Source organism: Notolepis coatsorum (genome assembly GCF_963971535.1).
Source record: "Notolepis coatsorum genome assembly, chromosome: 10".
NCBI classification, from domain to species: domain Eukaryota; kingdom Metazoa; phylum Chordata; class Actinopteri; order Aulopiformes; family Paralepididae; genus Notolepis; species Notolepis coatsorum.
In genome coordinates this window covers 120,421,749-120,438,222 of record NC_140174.1, presented here as the reverse complement: position 1 = coordinate 120,438,222, position 16,474 = coordinate 120,421,749, and the positions used below count along the sequence as shown (strand labels likewise).

Here is a 16,474-nt window from a genome sequence, read left to right as displayed (position 1 = left end):
GGCGATCGATAACTGGGAAATCCTTTTTGCAGTCCAACCGGCCACAGGTAAGAGCGATTTGACGTCAATTTCAGCTTGGTCAATTTCACCTTGCTTTGATAGCCATCCACCCGGTCAGCGAATGAGGCTACTGAGGCTAATGCCGTTATTGGTAATCAATCATCAGAAACGACGTCCCCCGCCCCCCCCTTTCGTGCATTCATGGTGGACCATGATACAGACAATATGCATTTTGAGTTTTAACTCTAGCTTGTCTATAGCCGAAACGCCATTCGATTTAACGTTATTAGCTTAGCACCCTATATCTCGCGTTCCAGGAAATACCCCAGAACATTCTGCTATAACGTTCACATTCAAGACGCTATAAAATGGGAACGTATTGATGAATTTTTTTTTTATTTAAGGCATATTGAAGGGACGGTTTATAGTGTCAATTGACAATGAGAATGGACAGATAGCAATAATATAAAGTATAGATTTAGCTCTACAAACAGCCTCACGCACAATGAAAGGTTGTTATGAAATGCTTGCCGTATAGAGTGGGCCCTGTCTAATCCCAATGGCCCCGAATGTGTTAAGCAGCACCCCCAAAACGGGGCCATTTTTGTTTTTGAGGACTGCATACTTTTTTGCAAAGCTTAGCTTTATACTTTAGTGGTTGCCAGATTCCTGTTTTTAAGTTCCAGCATAGAGGGATGAGCTGGTTCCATAACCTGAAGTCGTATGTAGTACAGGTCCGAATTTGATAAAAAATCCATTCAGAAATGAGTGCTTGAGAAAGGTTTTAGTAAACAGTGTAGCAAAAAAAGCGAGCAAATCCAAACACTGACCAATCCTTTTCGCCATCAGCTGTGATTGGTCAATTATCTAGCGTATACAGTCATTTGACACACGGCCTGACATATCGTCATGTAACTCGAGAACCGAGGCACGGAATTGGTAGAGTGAGGTGGCGTTCGAAAAAAAAATAATAATAATAAAAATGCACTTCATAATAAACTAACCTACACTGTAGCACTCAACACTTTGATGAACATTGTTACTCAGCTGATAGAGTTGTGCCCTTCCTGATGACTTGTCGTACAGAACTTGTAAGTCGCTTTGGATAAAAGCGTTTAGCTAAATGACTAAATGTAAATGTAAATGCGAGGAGACCTGGGTTGGAACTCAGCAAGTGTCCTGTAGGGGTGTTTACCTTGATGACCAAGTAGATGTCTGGCGATGGGTAGGTTATGGAGAAGATGGCCGATCTGGCCAGGCCAGAGTGGTCCACGTTGGGGGTGTGGGACTTCAGGAAACCTTTAAACTGATCCGAGTTCAGGTCACAGTAAAAGTTCTCGGATATCTGAGGAGGTGAAGCAGAAAAGGATAATCAGAAACACGTTATTCGCCCAGAAAAGGCAAGGAAGTTATCACAAGAGGTTTTCCCACAGTGACAACGTACAGAGTTCCACAGTACTCAAGACACACATGGTACTATGAGTCTATGGCAGGGGTTCTCAAACTTTTTTATACCATGACCCCATTTTATTTAAGATTCTTTTTGGCAACCCCACACTTAATGTATCGCGTAATTTCATCAAAATAAAAGCACACGTTGTTGAACTTGATCATGGATATTTAATAGAAAATGTAATTACAATGGCGGTTAGGTGGTCGAGCGGAGATTGCGTTCGTCACCAGCCCCGGAGCTGTGAGCTTGGTTCGCCTGTTCGAATCCAGCTCACAGCTCCGGGGTTGTCACCAGCTTGGCTGGCCGTCTGCACTGATACAATTGGCTGTATCAGAGGGTGGGAGAAGCTGGCGGGGTGGGTCCGGGTCGTTGTAAACAGCGACTCCTACAGTTCGGTCGGGGCGCCTGCTAAGCGCGGATTGGACGTGAGGGGGATAGTGTGGTCCTCCCACACGCTACGCCCTCTCAATGAGAATCCGCGCTGCCAGGTGAAAAGAAGCGGTGATTGGCTGGACGTGTGTCGGAGGAAGCACGTGGTAGCCTCCACTCTCCCAAATGATCTGACTGTGGGGGGTAAAGCGCAGCGACCAGGAAGGGACTGGGAATTGGTATACGACTAACATTGGGGATGGGAGAAAATCGGAGGAAAATGGAGGGGGAAAAAGACCAAAAAAAAAAAAAAAAAAAAAAAGTAATTACAGCACTATGTTATCAATACACATTTATAAAACGAGGCATATTTAATAATATGTGGTTGTGTGACCGGTCTGATAGGAGTGGGTCTGATAGGAGTGGGTCTGATAGCCTCCGTGCGTTTCAGGACTTAAGAGAATTTTATGATTTACCCGGCGAGTCCTTCTTTCTTTACCTTCAACTAAGGTCAGCACTGAGGGCGCATGGCGTACCGTGGGCTCAAGCTTTGCACCCACACCCCTTCCTCAGGCTCATAGTGGACAGGACGACATCCAGAGGGTTTGTCTCAGACTTTTATACGCTCTTAATTCAATCCACGTATAACAATTTATCATTGGATACAATCTGGCGTGTGGATATCCCGTAGTTGGACCCCGAGTTTGACTGGGATGATGTTTGGGCAAATGTGGCATTATCTTCCCGCAACCCCAATCACCAGCAAATAAATTTTAATTATATTCATAGGACCTATCTTACACCTAGGAAGCTATTTGCTATGGGACTGATAACCGACTCTCGGTGCACTCTGTGCTCTCAAAAGGCCACTGGCACTTATATGCATATGTATTGGGATTGCCCACCAGTGGCCCGCTTCTGGAGGTCAATAACGGACAAACTTTCAGATCTGTGTGGCTTAACTATCCCATTCACAGCTGTTACGCTACTCCTGAACGATATAACGACACTACCCGCGTCCGTACAACTGAAAAGGGTTGTCCTAGCGGGCGTCACAGCAGCGAAGAAGCTAATAGCAATGAGATGGAAGGAGCCTGAGAAGCTTACAATGATTAACTGGTCCCTAACTCTATTGGATGTGATTTATCTTGAGATATCCACGGCCCGGGTGATCGGGGTGGGGCAGGCTGGGATTGACCTGTGGTTCGCAGCAGCTGAGAAGGTAAAGACCGCCGTGTGCGGCTGAGCGGGGTTGGGGCGCTTGATCGGGGGGGTCCGGCGGTCTCTGGGGAGGGGGAGGAGGAAATGTCTTGTCTGTCTTGGTCTTTGTCTTGTCCTTCTTAACTTTGACTGGGGGGATTTTAGGGGGGGTAGGTATTTAGCTATTCTGCGCTATATGTCAATTCACATGCCATCTCCCCAAGGGACTAATATTGGCAGACTGATTGACCTGTTAACCAACTTGGAGGAAGAATTTCTTTCTTCTTACACTTTACCTTCTGCGAGTTTGGCAGTCTTGAACATGTGTAAGGGACCTAGGCTATCTACAATAAATCTGCGGCAACACTCTCATAAACAATCTTTTAAGTCACTCCACTTGTAAAGGTGGGGAAAGGTTGGCATGTTTGAAGACATTTTTGTTATTGAAATTGCCATCTGTATTTGATAGGTTGGACGCTGTTCTTTTCTTTTGTCTTTATAATTTATTATTCTGTATTATTATTGTTTGTTATTCTCCTGTGAAGTTATGTTTTTGTTACTGTGGTTATTGTGTTGTCCTGTTTCGTGTAATTAATAATAAAAAATTTGATCAAAAAAAAAAAGGAGTGGGTCTGATAGGAGTGGGTCTGAGGCGTGAAGCCATGGGTCAGTGGTGAAACATCAGCCTCCTATAAGGGAAGGAGAGATGATGTTACCCCGAGAATAACGAGAGCAGACAGAAATCCATCTCCGGCGGGGGGGGGGGGGGGGGGGGGGGCTGCGCCGTGGTCTTCCTTTACACGCCCAGCCATACGTCAATAATAACCAAACACTGATCTGTGGAACGTCCTCCATCCTGTCCAGTCTGCCGGCTCTCTCCGGTGTCCCTCCCCAGTGTCCCCGCGGCGGGGGAGACGACCGCGCGCCCTACCCCCCCCCCCCCCCCACACTCTGGTGCAGGGAACACAACCACACACGCCCTCGTCACACGATTCTCTCTCCATTAGAGAGTTAACCATTCCTCTTCACTCCCGCCCCGATCCATCAGGGCATTATCGGACCACTCTAAACACCCCCCCCCCCTCTCAAACAGATCCCAAAGGTTCCTGGACATCCTGTGTAATCTCTGAGAACGTACCGGTGATCAGATGACATGCGTCGTAATCTGACTAATGCACACGTCGAAGGGATGGTCCTGATCTGTGCAAAAGTCAATGGAGCGGATCTCCTGCAGGCTGACTGAGATCTACTGTGTGGGTTTCAGTTACAGCAGCTTCGGTTCAGCTTGTACAGACAGGGGGCCTTGACCCCATTGACTTTCCATTAGTTTGTGGCTAACTAGCATCAAGGCCACCTAATCTATCCCCAGGCCATCAGGATGCTCAACGACAATAACACTATGTACTGTAACAAACCATCAAATACACTCACAACACACACATCCACACGCACACACTCACTTTAAATAAACAACTCACTGTAGCACCCACTTTACCCACTTTAGACACTTTATATTTATTAACAAAGGGATTTGCACTACAATTCATACCTAATTGCACCTTACCCTAAGTTGTACCTCATCCCATTTTTGCATTGTACTGTATATTGTATTGTAACTCTTTTCTACTCTATTGTATATATGAATATTGAACACTTTTGTTTACACTTGTTACGTACTTTTGACTTTCTATTTTATACTTATCTATTTTTATCTAGCACACTCTCAGGAGCCAAACAGAAAAAAAGCTTTTCATATAAAAGTATTCTGTATTTTTGTATGACAACTAATAAAGAAACTTGAAACTTGAACCCTTAATTGGCTGATATCAATCCCTGTCTCCTGAGCCGTGCAGCCATTGTGTGTAGTGTGATGTGTGCCGGGTGCCAGTGTATGGTAGTCATTGTGTAGTGTGATGTGTGCCGGGTGCCAGTGTATGGTAGTCAGTGTGTAGTGTGATGTGTGCCTGCCTGGTGCCAGTGTATGGTAGTCATTGTGTAGTGTGATGTGTGCCTGGTGCCAGTGTATGGTAGTCAGTGTGTAGTGTGATGTGTGCCGGGTGCCAGTGTATGGTAGTCAGTGTGTAGTGTGATGTGTGCCGGGTGCCAGTGTATGATAGTCAGTGTGTAGTGTGATGTGTGTCTGGTGCCAGTGTATGGTAGTCAGTGTGTAGTGTGATGTGTGCCGGGTGCCAGTGTATGGTAGTCATTGTGTAGTGTGATGTGTGCCTGGTGCCAGTGTATGGTAGTCAGTGTGTAGTGTGATGTGTGCCTGGTGCCAGTGTATGGTAGTCATTGTGTAGTGTGATGTGTGCCTGGTGCCAGTGTATGGTAGTCATTGTGTAGTGTGATGTGTGTCTGGTGCCAGTGTATGGTAGTCAGTGTGTAGTGTGATGTGTGCCGGGTGCCAGTGTATGGTAGTCATTGTGTAGTGTGATGTGTGCCTGGTGCCAGTGTATGGTAGTCAGTGTGTAGTGTGATGTGTGCCTGGTGCCAGTGTATGGTAGTCATTGTGTAGTGTGATGTGTGCCTGGTGCCAGTGTATGGTAGTCATTGTGTAGTGTGATGTGTGCCTGGTGCCAGTGTATGGTAGTCATTGTGTAGTGTGATGTGTGCCTGGTGCCAGTGTATGGTAGTCATTGAGCCTGCATAGCCCAAGGTTGGGTGCTACCAGTGGTGGTCAAGGAGGCAATTTCCCTAACCCTACATTGTAAAGCGTTTTGAGTGTCTAGAAAAGTGCTATATAATAATATATTATTATTATTATTATTATAGTACGAGGAACAGTGTGGACCGTGCTGAGAACGGACTCTAGCGACCAACAACACCGCTGCTTAGAGCTGTTTCCCCGAAGCCTGTTTTTGGGCTTCAAACTTCGTCAGGGTTTTTTGAACGGACGTTCGAACCTTCGTTTTTAATTACAAAAAAATAAAATATCCACAAACTAAATCCTCAATTTGAATAAAGTGATTAATCTGATTAAATGAGTCTTTATTTTATTTTATTTGTATCAACTTTCTTTAATGAATATAACTCATCAGTGTCGTCAACATAAATAATCCAATAAGGGCACGAAAGTGATGGTGACATCTTGATGGAGCGCCAAGCGGATGCAGATAGGCTACATCATTTATGATAAATGTTTTATTTGAATTTTTATGATGAGTCATATACTATAATAGTATAATACTATAATATTAGTGTAGCCAGTCTTGTCTTTTGTCTTGTCATCTTGAGTTTAGCTGGGGATATTATGGGGGGGCAGCTATTTAACTATTTCTTCACTGTTTGGCCACTTTTACACGGTCTCTGTGAGTCTATGGAACACCTCTACAGGTTTTTGTTTTTTCATGAAGGTTCATTGCTCTGTTTTCGGGTCGTGTTCTCAAAAATGGTCCTTGTGGTGGATTGGAGATGTACGTTTTATTAATATAGGGTCACACGGCCGGGAATCGGGGCTGAACACTGGGAAAGACCATTTATTAGATAGAACCCTTGGAATTAAAATTTAGAAGGTTGAACTCCGTTTTCTTTTCTCTTTGTCTGTATAATTGTTAGTCTGTATTATTATTATTGTTTTTGTTATTTTCTTGTGAAGTTCTATGTATTGTGATTGTGGTTAATGTGTTGTCTTGTTTCATGTGAATAATAATAAAAATTTGATCAAAAAAAAAATATTAGTGTAGCCTAATCTTTATCTGCAACTGTGAAGAAAAACCCCATTGGTTTAAACAGAACGAATAGAGATTTCTTTTTTTTTATTATTATAAATAATTCGAATGTTGATTTAGAATTCGAACGCCAACGTAACGAACGAAGGTCCAAACATTCGAACGTTTGGGCTCAGCCCTACCGCTGCTAAGTAGGAAACAGGCACATCTGTCCCTTTAACACAGACTTTATACTGCATTTGTATCCTGCCAACGTAATGCCATGACTAGGGCAAGACCACCCGCATTTCATTGTATACTTGTATGCCGTGACAAATAAAACTCTTGACTTGACTTGACTTGAACAGCTACTACCCGACACTGTGCACCGGTTTAAAACATGTGCACAGCAGAGCAGGTCATCCGTCAGACAAAAAGACCTGAGAGGTTCCTGTAATCTCTGAAAAAGATGACCTGAAAGGTTCCTGTAATCTCTGAAATGTAAAATAAATATTCTTAAACATAATTTACTCTTAAAGCCACCTGGTTGCATAATCCAATGATTACAGTTACTACCAGTACTGAAGAGTAGGTTTTCTGGCAGAACAAAATGATCCAAAATGCAATTGCGATCCCTAAAGTAGCTATAATCAGATAATTTACTTTAGAAAATAATCCTGTAATGATTACCAGTTACTGTACATTTTGTAATCTGGTTATATCATCCAACACGACACTGTGGACTCAGTTATGCAAAAACCCTCTAAATCAGGAGAGAGAGAGAGAGAGAGAAACTTTTGTTCTGACTGTCTATTCTTCTGATAGCAGGTGTTTAATCAAAGATCCCCGCTTTCTAATTTTGCACAAGAACCAATCAGCATGGGTATGGGCGGGTTCATTTTCCATTGATGGGGATTTGATTGGCTGTTTTTAAATAAAGTGCGGCCGCATGATTAATAACGTTAACGTTAGTTCGGCCAGAGAAACAAATATACGAATTAAAATGGTTGGACCTGCGAGATTTGTACTTTGTAGGTCTGCATTTTAAATGTAAGGAGTAAAAAGTCAGTTTTTCCCCCCTCTGAAAGGTAATTGAGTAAAAGTACAAGTATACAAACCTAATAATACTCGAGTAAAGTACAAATCCCCCAAAAACAGTACTTAACTATTGTAACAAAGTACAATTACTCAAGTACTTTACACCCCTGCGCAGGAGTGACACGTCTCTACAGAGAGCACAGGAGGAGTGGAGGAGTCAGATTATTCACGTCATCTCTGCTCATAAACATTTACAGATGTTCTTACTCTACGCTCATAATAAATAATATACATTTGAATAGTCAGATAATTGAAAACAACTGACGTTCAACTCTCTGGGGACATTCTCTTGATATTAGGATTAAACTCAATTTGAAATGTAGCGCTTAATAACGGTAAAAAAATAATTTGCACAACTCCCCCCCGAGGTTCAAGAGTTCACAGGGGACCAAATCCTCTCTTGTCCGACGATGACGTCCAAACATGGTGGGTTTAACAGTTAAATAGGTCTCGTGTTGACGACTCAAATCCTCCACACAGACTGTACCGTACTGTACTGTCGCCAGCCGCCATGGTCCGGGGAGGACTGCATTAATAACCAGAGAATTATGTGGAATTATATGAACAGCTGTTGCAGGACTTTTTTTTTACAGATGTGAAGCAATAAACACCATTTTAAAACACCAACACGACTACAGAGACGCTGTTACAGAGAGAAGATAGAGCTGTGAGAAGAGCTGTGATGAGAGAGGAGAGGAGAGAGAGAGAGAGAGAGAGAGAGAGAGAGAGAGAGAGAGAGAGAGAGAGAGGAGAGAGAGAGAGAGAGAGAGAGAGAGGAGAGGAGAGGAGAGGAGGAGGAGGAGAGAGAGAGAGAGGAGAGAGGAGAGAGGAGAGAGGAGAGAGGAGAGAGAGAGAGAGAGAGAGAGAGAGAGAGAGAGAGAGAGAGAGAGAGAGAGAGAGAGAGAGAGAGAGAGAGAGAAGAATGCGTGGGATGGAGTCAGCCAGAGATGGAACTCAAAGTCGATTGCAGTATGCTGTTTGACTGTGTCACTCTCATCGAGTCTAAATGTAAAACGAGATCGTTTCTCATCTGCTGCAATAAGAGATTCCTTCCATCTGCCTTTAACTATCTGGCCCTGGCTTAACTCCATCTAATAAAGACAAGGACACAAGCCAGGAGCTCTATTATAGGACACACATAGGCAGGTGTAACGCGTAATCACATTCTGCAGCACCAGGGTCTGTCTGTCTGTCTGTCTGTCTGTCTGTCTGTCTGTCTGTCTGTCTGTCTGTCTGTCTGTCTGTCTGCCTGTCTGTCTGCCTGTCTGTCTGAGAGACCTTGCCCGAGAGGTCTGTCTGTCTGTGGGAGGAGGGACTGTAATATAAATGATTGATTGATTTGATTGAATCATTATTGGAATGGAATTTTGGAACCCGTTCTAGTGACTGGCTGGTCCTTAAGGTCCAGTTTGCCCTGAACAGGGTACATCTGAATTTTGCTATGATGCCCCTCTAGCTCATGGAATGAACTCCAACAGTCCTTAAAGCTTGAGATTCTCCCCTCTGCTGCAGAGTTTAAAACCTTGCTCCTCGAACCTTTGTCAATCAAGTTGTACATGTTTTTATTTAGTCGTTATCCTCGCTCTTTGCCTCATCTTGTTGTCTCATTGTTATGATTGTATATGCTTATTTCTGTATGTACACTCGACGTGACTGTAAATGAGGGAAACCTCAGTGGCCTTTCGAGTTTAAATAAAGTCAAGTCAAATCAAGAGTTTTATTCGTCACGGCATACTGTACAAGTATACAATGAAATGCGGGGGGTCTTGCCCGCAACGATTGTGCATAATACAATAGTAATATAGTAATAACAATAGTAATATATAATAAGAATCCAATAGAACGACAGTGTGCAACAAAACAGGTAAACAAAGTAGGGCATATCGGTATACAGTACATGAGTTATATACAGAGCATGGTAGGACATGCTAGGTCCTGTGGTAGTGCAGTACACTGTTAGCTACGGATGAGGCACTGGGTCTTTATGTACACTGCTATACAATGCTATACAATCTCAAGTTATACTATACTATTTTTTTTTTTTTTTTTTTCTTAATTTTTCTTTTTTTTAGCGTTTATCGCTTTTCTGGTCAAGCATGACCGACAGAAACAGGTTGAAATGGGATGTAGAGCAGGGGAAGACACTCTGAGAAATGACGGCGGGTCCGGGAATCGAACTCGTGTCCCCCAGATCCGTGACGAGCACGGTTTTCCCCGACGCAGAAATAGCGCCGAGATATGCGGTGAGCTACGGGAGCTCCCCCTACTATACTATTCTTAAAGTGACCTTTCCTTTTGTAAAGTGACCATAAGTGTGAGCGTGTGCAGCATGAGTGTGTGTGTGCTCATGTTAAAGTGGCTGCTAGTGTGTGAGCGTGTACAGTGTGTGTGTTGTGTGTGGAGAGTTCAGTGTTCAAGGCTCTGATGGCCTGGGGGAAGAAGCTGAGCCGAAGTCTCTCTGTCCTAGTTGCTGGTGTTAGCAGGCGTTTGCCTGACCGCAGCAGCTTGAACAGGCTGTAGTTGGGGTGGTGAGGGTCTTTCATTATTCTGCAGGCTCTGGATTTGCACCTCTTGTTGTATAGGACCTGCAGGGGTGGTAGTGCAATACCCGTGGTACGCTCGGCTGAGCGCACCACTCTCTGTAGGGCCTTCTTGTCCTGTGCCATGCTGTTTCCATACCAGGCAGTGATGTTTCCAGTCAAGATGCTCTCTACAGCTCCGGAGTAGAAGGACTGGAGTATCTTCCCAGATACTCTGAACTTCCTTAATTGTCTCAGGTGGTAGAGGCGCTGCTTCGCCTTTTTTACGACTGAGTCTATGTGTGTTGTCCATGTCAGATCCTCTGAGATGTGGACCCCCAGGTACTTAAAGCTGCTCACCCTGTCCACGGTAGCCCCGTTTATCCTCAGTGGTGTGTGTGTCCCCTGCTGTCTCCTCCTAAAATCCATGATCAGCTCCTTGGTTTTACCAATGTTCAGGAGCAGGCTGTTGTCCTGGCACCAGCGTTCCAGTACCTCAACCTCCTCCCGGTAGGCCTTCTCGTCGTTGTCCGAGATCAGCCCCACCACCACCGTGTCGTCCGCAAGCTTCACTATGGAGTTGGAGCTGAACTTGGCCACACAGTCATGTCACGTGTATATAGTGAGTACAGCAGGGGGCTCAGAACACAGCCCTGGGGGGACCCGATGCTCAGGGTGATGGTGTTGGAGGTCTGACCCCCCACCCTGACCGCCTGGGGCTTTCACTCAGAGAGTCCAGTATCCAGGCGCTCAGGGCGGAGCTCAGACCCAGCTCGATCAGCTTGTCCACCAGTCTGGTGGGGACTATGGTGTTGAACGCTGAGCTGTAGTCAATGAACAACAGTCTCACATAGCCCCCCTTCTGGCAGTCTAGGTGGGAGAGGGTGCTGTGCAGTACCTGGGAGACCGCATCATCAGTGGACCTGCTTGGCCTGTATGCAAATTGCATAGGGTCCATATCACTGGGGAGGGAGGCACAAATGTGATCCTTGACCAGCCTCTCAAAACATTTCATGGCCACAGATGTGAGTGCCACCGGTCTGTAGTCATTGAGACCTGTTGGGGAGGATTTCTTTGGTACCGGGATAATGGTAGACATCTTGAAGCAGGCAGGGACCACTGACTCCGCCAGGGATCAATTAAATATGGTGGTGAACACAGGGGCAAGCTGGTTAGCACAGGACTTAAGTATGCGTCTTGTTATTCCATCTGGGCCAGCAGCCTTCCTGGTGTTCACCTGCATAAATGCTCTTCTCACACTGTGTTCCGTCAATGAGAGAGCGTCCCGCCCCCCCGCGGATGCCCCCCCCCCCCCCCCCCCCCTCCACAACAGCCGGCACGCCAGTGACGTCACTAGCCGGAGAGCTAGCGGCGCCACTGTTTGCACCAAACCGTGGGTAGAAGGAGTTGAGTTTGTCCCTCGCCATTTCTTGTCTTTGCTGTGCAGGCGCCCTGACCGACATGTAGGAGTCGCTGTTTACAACGACCAGACTACCACTCATCGACTTCCCTCCCGCTGACTCTGCCAATTGAGTCAGTATGACGGCCGGCCCAAGCCGGAGGCAACGCCGACAGCCGGATTCGAGACCGGTGTCTCTTGCGTTGGTGACAAGTGCAATGTCCGCTGGGCCACCCAGCCGCCTTCGCGCTCAGTGTTTTCTTAGAGGGCCGAACTAAAGCCTCCGTCATGTTCCGAACCAATTATTCCCGGTGTGAAAGGCCTATGAGAGAGCCAGACCCTGTGGCTACAAAGCCCGTCTCAGAGCCTCCAGAGCCTCCCGGCCCACCAGCTAAATCCATCCAACCTCTTCTTCACCCCGAAGAAAAGATATAATAATAACATCCAGTTGTGCAAATCCATTAGCAAACATGATGTAAAGGACCATGTGCTCATTATGTGGTTTGGCTGGGAAAGTAGAGTACAAGACAAGTATTAGTGTTCCTGGCATCTAAAGGCCAGCGAGGACAGTGGCTGGGGGGGCGAAGAGGATATCCAGACAGATGAGACCGTAAGGCTGAAGATCTCGCCGTGACACAATAAACTAGACGACCACCCTTCATCTCTAGGAAACCTAGTAAGACCATGGAGACTATACAAATATATGGCATTACATTAATAGCAGATGTTTTGTAACATGCTATATAATAGAGTAGAGTAGAGTTTATTGTTACAGCCATTTTCTTTTTTTAAAGTACCACCCCTATCAGGGTTGTGTTGATGACTTTGTGGATCGACGACGTTCAGAGCGACCGCTGGTTACACGCGATGTCAAGGCAATTTAGGGCTAGTTTGAGCCCAACCAACTGACTTTGGCGTTTAAAGGTGTTAAAATGTGTTTTGTTGTTAAAATAGAATAGAATATAATAGAATATAAATCCTTTATTAATCCAGAGGGAAATTCAGCCAAAAATAAGTGGTCTACAATACATGTTAAAAAGAAAAGCTCTACATTCAGACAGCCATCACTGATATAGTCTCCCAGTCCTTCCGCTCTGCAGTGAACAAGAAAATAATTTTTTATCCAATCAGGACTCTACAATGAGAAGAAATAAAAAGCTAGTTTTAAGCAAATGATGTCATTTAAACAGGTACAATTATCTGCTGTTGCAGTAAGAAAATCTGGCTTGGTATAATTTCTTGAAATAAGTACAAATATCTAGGGTTCTCTCTCCTGATTGGATGATGTGGGAACGGGATACCAGACAAAGAAAAGTATGTTTACTGCAGAGCGGAGGGACTGGGGAGACCCATGTTACTGACCAGACACTCTGTATCAGTGATGTCTGTTTACTGCAGAGTGGAGGGACTGGGAGACCCATGTTACTGACGAGACACTCTGTATCAGTGATGGCTGTTTACTGCAGAGTGGAGGGACTGGGAGACCCATGTTACTGACCAGACACTCTGTATCAGTGATGTCTGTTTACTGCAGAGTGGAGGGGACTGGGAGACCCATGTTACTGACCAGACACTCTGTATCAGTGATGGCTGTTTACTGCAGAGTGGAGGGACTGGGAGACCCATGTTACTGACCAGACACTCTGTATCAGTGATGGCTGTTTACTGCAGAGCAGGAGGGACTGGGAGACCCATGTTACTGACCAGACACTGTATCAGTGATGGCTGTTTACTGCAGAGCAGGAGGGACTGGGAGACCCATGTTACTGACCAGACACTCTGTATCAGTGATGTCTGTTTACTGCAGAGTGGAGGGACTGAGAGACCCATGTTACTGACCAGACACTCTGTATCAGTGATGGCTGTTTACTGCAGAGTGGAGGGACTGGGAGACCCATGTTACTGACCAGACACTCTGTATCAGTGATGGCTGTTTACTGCAGAGTGGAGGGACTGGGAGACCCATGTTACTGACCAGACACTCTGTATCAGTGATGGCTGTTTACTGCAGAGTGGAGGGACTGGGAGGACCCATGTTACTGACCCAGACACTCTATATCAGTGATGTCTGTTTACTGCAGAGTGGAGGGACTGGGAGGACCCATGTTATTGACCAGACACTATATCAGTGATGTCTGTTTACTGCAGAGTGGAGGGACTGGGAGACCCATGTTATTGACCAGACACTATATCAGTGGATGTCTGTTTACTGCAGAGTGGAGGGACTGGGAGACCCATGTTACTGACCAGACACTCTATATCAGTGATGTCTGTTTACTGCAGAGTGGAGGGACTGGGAGACCCATGTTACTGACCAGACACTCTGTATCAGTGATGGCTGTTTGCTGAGGGACTGGGAGACGCATGTTACTGACCAGACACTCTGTATCAGTGATGGCTGTTTACTGCAGAGTGGAGGGACTGGGAGACCCATGTTACTGACCAGACACTCTGTACCAGTGAGGGCTGTTTACTGCAGAGTGGAGGGACTGGGAGACCCATGTTACTGACAAGACACTCTGTATCAGTGATCACTTATTTTAACAAAATAATACCACTTACAGCTCCTTTTAGCAACAACCTGTGCCGTTACATGGCCTTTGAGTTAAACATGGTTGGGAAATATAGGCCTATGGCAGACAATGAAAAGATTGTTTGTGCTTTAGATGTAAATGTAAATGTATTTTATTGCCAGCAGCAATACAACATGACAGTACAAAAATAGTAGAGTAAAAAACAAAATAAAATAAACACACACAAAAATAAATAACCTTGAGATTGGGTCCTTCCTCCAAAGCATTCCCACAAAATATAACGACATACTTCTACCTCTATATATATACATACCCATAGTACACACATACACATACATGTATATTTCCCTCCATCCTGTCTCAAAAGCAGTGTGTCCCAAGCCTACCTAGGATAGCTAGTAATTTACCTCTATCTCCTCTCAAAGAGGCATCTTCAGCTGCAGCTGGGCTGTCATGTGTTCCATCGTATACATGTTCAACCTTCTGTAACCCATCGAGCAATCGTGGGGGGGGCTCAGGTTTCATCCAATTAATAGTAATCAAATGGTGCATTTATGTAGCAGCTTTTATCCAAAGCGCTTTACGCTTTTTTTTTTTTTAATAAGCTGGCCAGGAAGGCCAGTAGCGTGGTTGGGGTGGAGCTGGACTCTCTAGCGGTGGTGGAGGAGAGGAGGAGCCTTGCTAAGCTCCATGCCATCAGGGACGACCCCTCCCACCCACTACACACAGACTTGGCTGACAGGAGGAGCACGTTCAGTGCTAGACTAAGACTCCCGAGATGTAGCACTGAACGGCACAGGAAAGCATCACCAAGACAGCCTCCAAAAATAATAGACCTATCTCAAAACCCTGCCCCTTTTCTTGATCCTCCAATCACAGCTGTCGCTTACCTCTGACTTCCTCGTACAAACTTTGTTTGTACGAGGAAGTCAGAGGTAAGCGACAGCTGTGATTGGAGGATCAAGAAAAGAGGGCAGGGTTTTGAGACAGGTCCATTGGCTGCCCCCTCCCCTCTCTGGACTCCATCTACACCTCACGCACAGTCACCCCGCTCTGGTAAAATAGTCAACGATCCCTCCCGCCCAGCACACGCCCTCAGGTCGCTACAGGTCAATTACAACCAGACACACACCGCTTCACTTTTTCCCCACAGCAGTCCGAAACACTGAACACCCCCCCCCCCCCCCCCCCCCCCCCCCTTCCCACAGACGGGCAAGCATTCGAACTGAAGTGAACATGAACTGAATTGAACTGACACTAACTGACACTTTTTTATATGTGACTGTCCTGTATGTATTTATTAGGGATGCTCGATATTGGCTTTTTTTACCGATACCGATATTCCGATATTGTCCAACTCTTAATTTCGATACCGATACCGATACCGATATCAACCGATACCGATATATGCAGGGTTTCCCCCCAAAAAAAACTGAATAATTTTCAGGTAACTAATAATTTCACTGGTTATCTGTGCAAAATATGATAATTAAAAAAGTAAAAATTAACATTACATATCTCTTGTTGTTGAATTAAACCAAAATGCATACTTTTGACAATAAATAAAATAAGAATTGGTTCTTACTTGCTTGCCTGGGTAAATAAAGGTAAAAAAAAAAAAAAAAAAAAAAAAAAAAAAAAAAAAAACGATATTTTCCGATATCACATTTTACTGCCGATATCGGCCGATAATATCGGACATCCCTAGTATTTATGTATTTATTGTGGGGATTGGGAGGTGGGAGGGGGGCGTTTGATGTTCCATGTTGATGTCCCAGTGCTTAAATAACATGCTGTACCGCAAACGATTACCACCAACCATAGTTGTTGTGTGGCATTAAAGTATCTGGTATCTTGTAGGAAGTCCTTCATTCTGACAGCCATCAGACTGTACAATGCATCACTGAGTGACACTTACCATCTTCCTGGACTTTTACTTTTAAAACAACATTGTTCAATATTACACTTACTGTACACTTACTGTAGATTTCTGTATATTTTTACTGTATATTTTATATTAGAATGTATATACATAACATAGGAAATGTAAATCCCGGACCGTATTTTATTATTATTATTTTATTCTTAGGCTTATTTTATTTTTTATTCTTAGGCTTATTTTTTTTAATTCTTATTTGTGACTAATTGTTTTGTCTACCTAAATGTTTACTGTGAGCGATTTTGTAGTGTCAAATTTCACTCTGGATGATTAAAGTATTTCTATTCTATTCTGACCCTTCGACACCTTCCGATTA

General features: G+C 44.8%; 1 protein-coding gene across 1 annotated transcript in view; it reads right to left on the bottom strand.

Annotated features, from left to right (window-relative positions):
• Positions 1-16,474, bottom strand: part of dock8 (dedicator of cytokinesis 8) — a 334,288-nt gene that overhangs the window by 224,874 nt on the left and 92,940 nt on the right. The window contains 1 exon segment of the mRNA XM_084323164.1: positions 1,196-1,345. Within this exon segment, the coding sequence (XP_084179290.1) occupies positions 1,196-1,345 (150 nt within the window).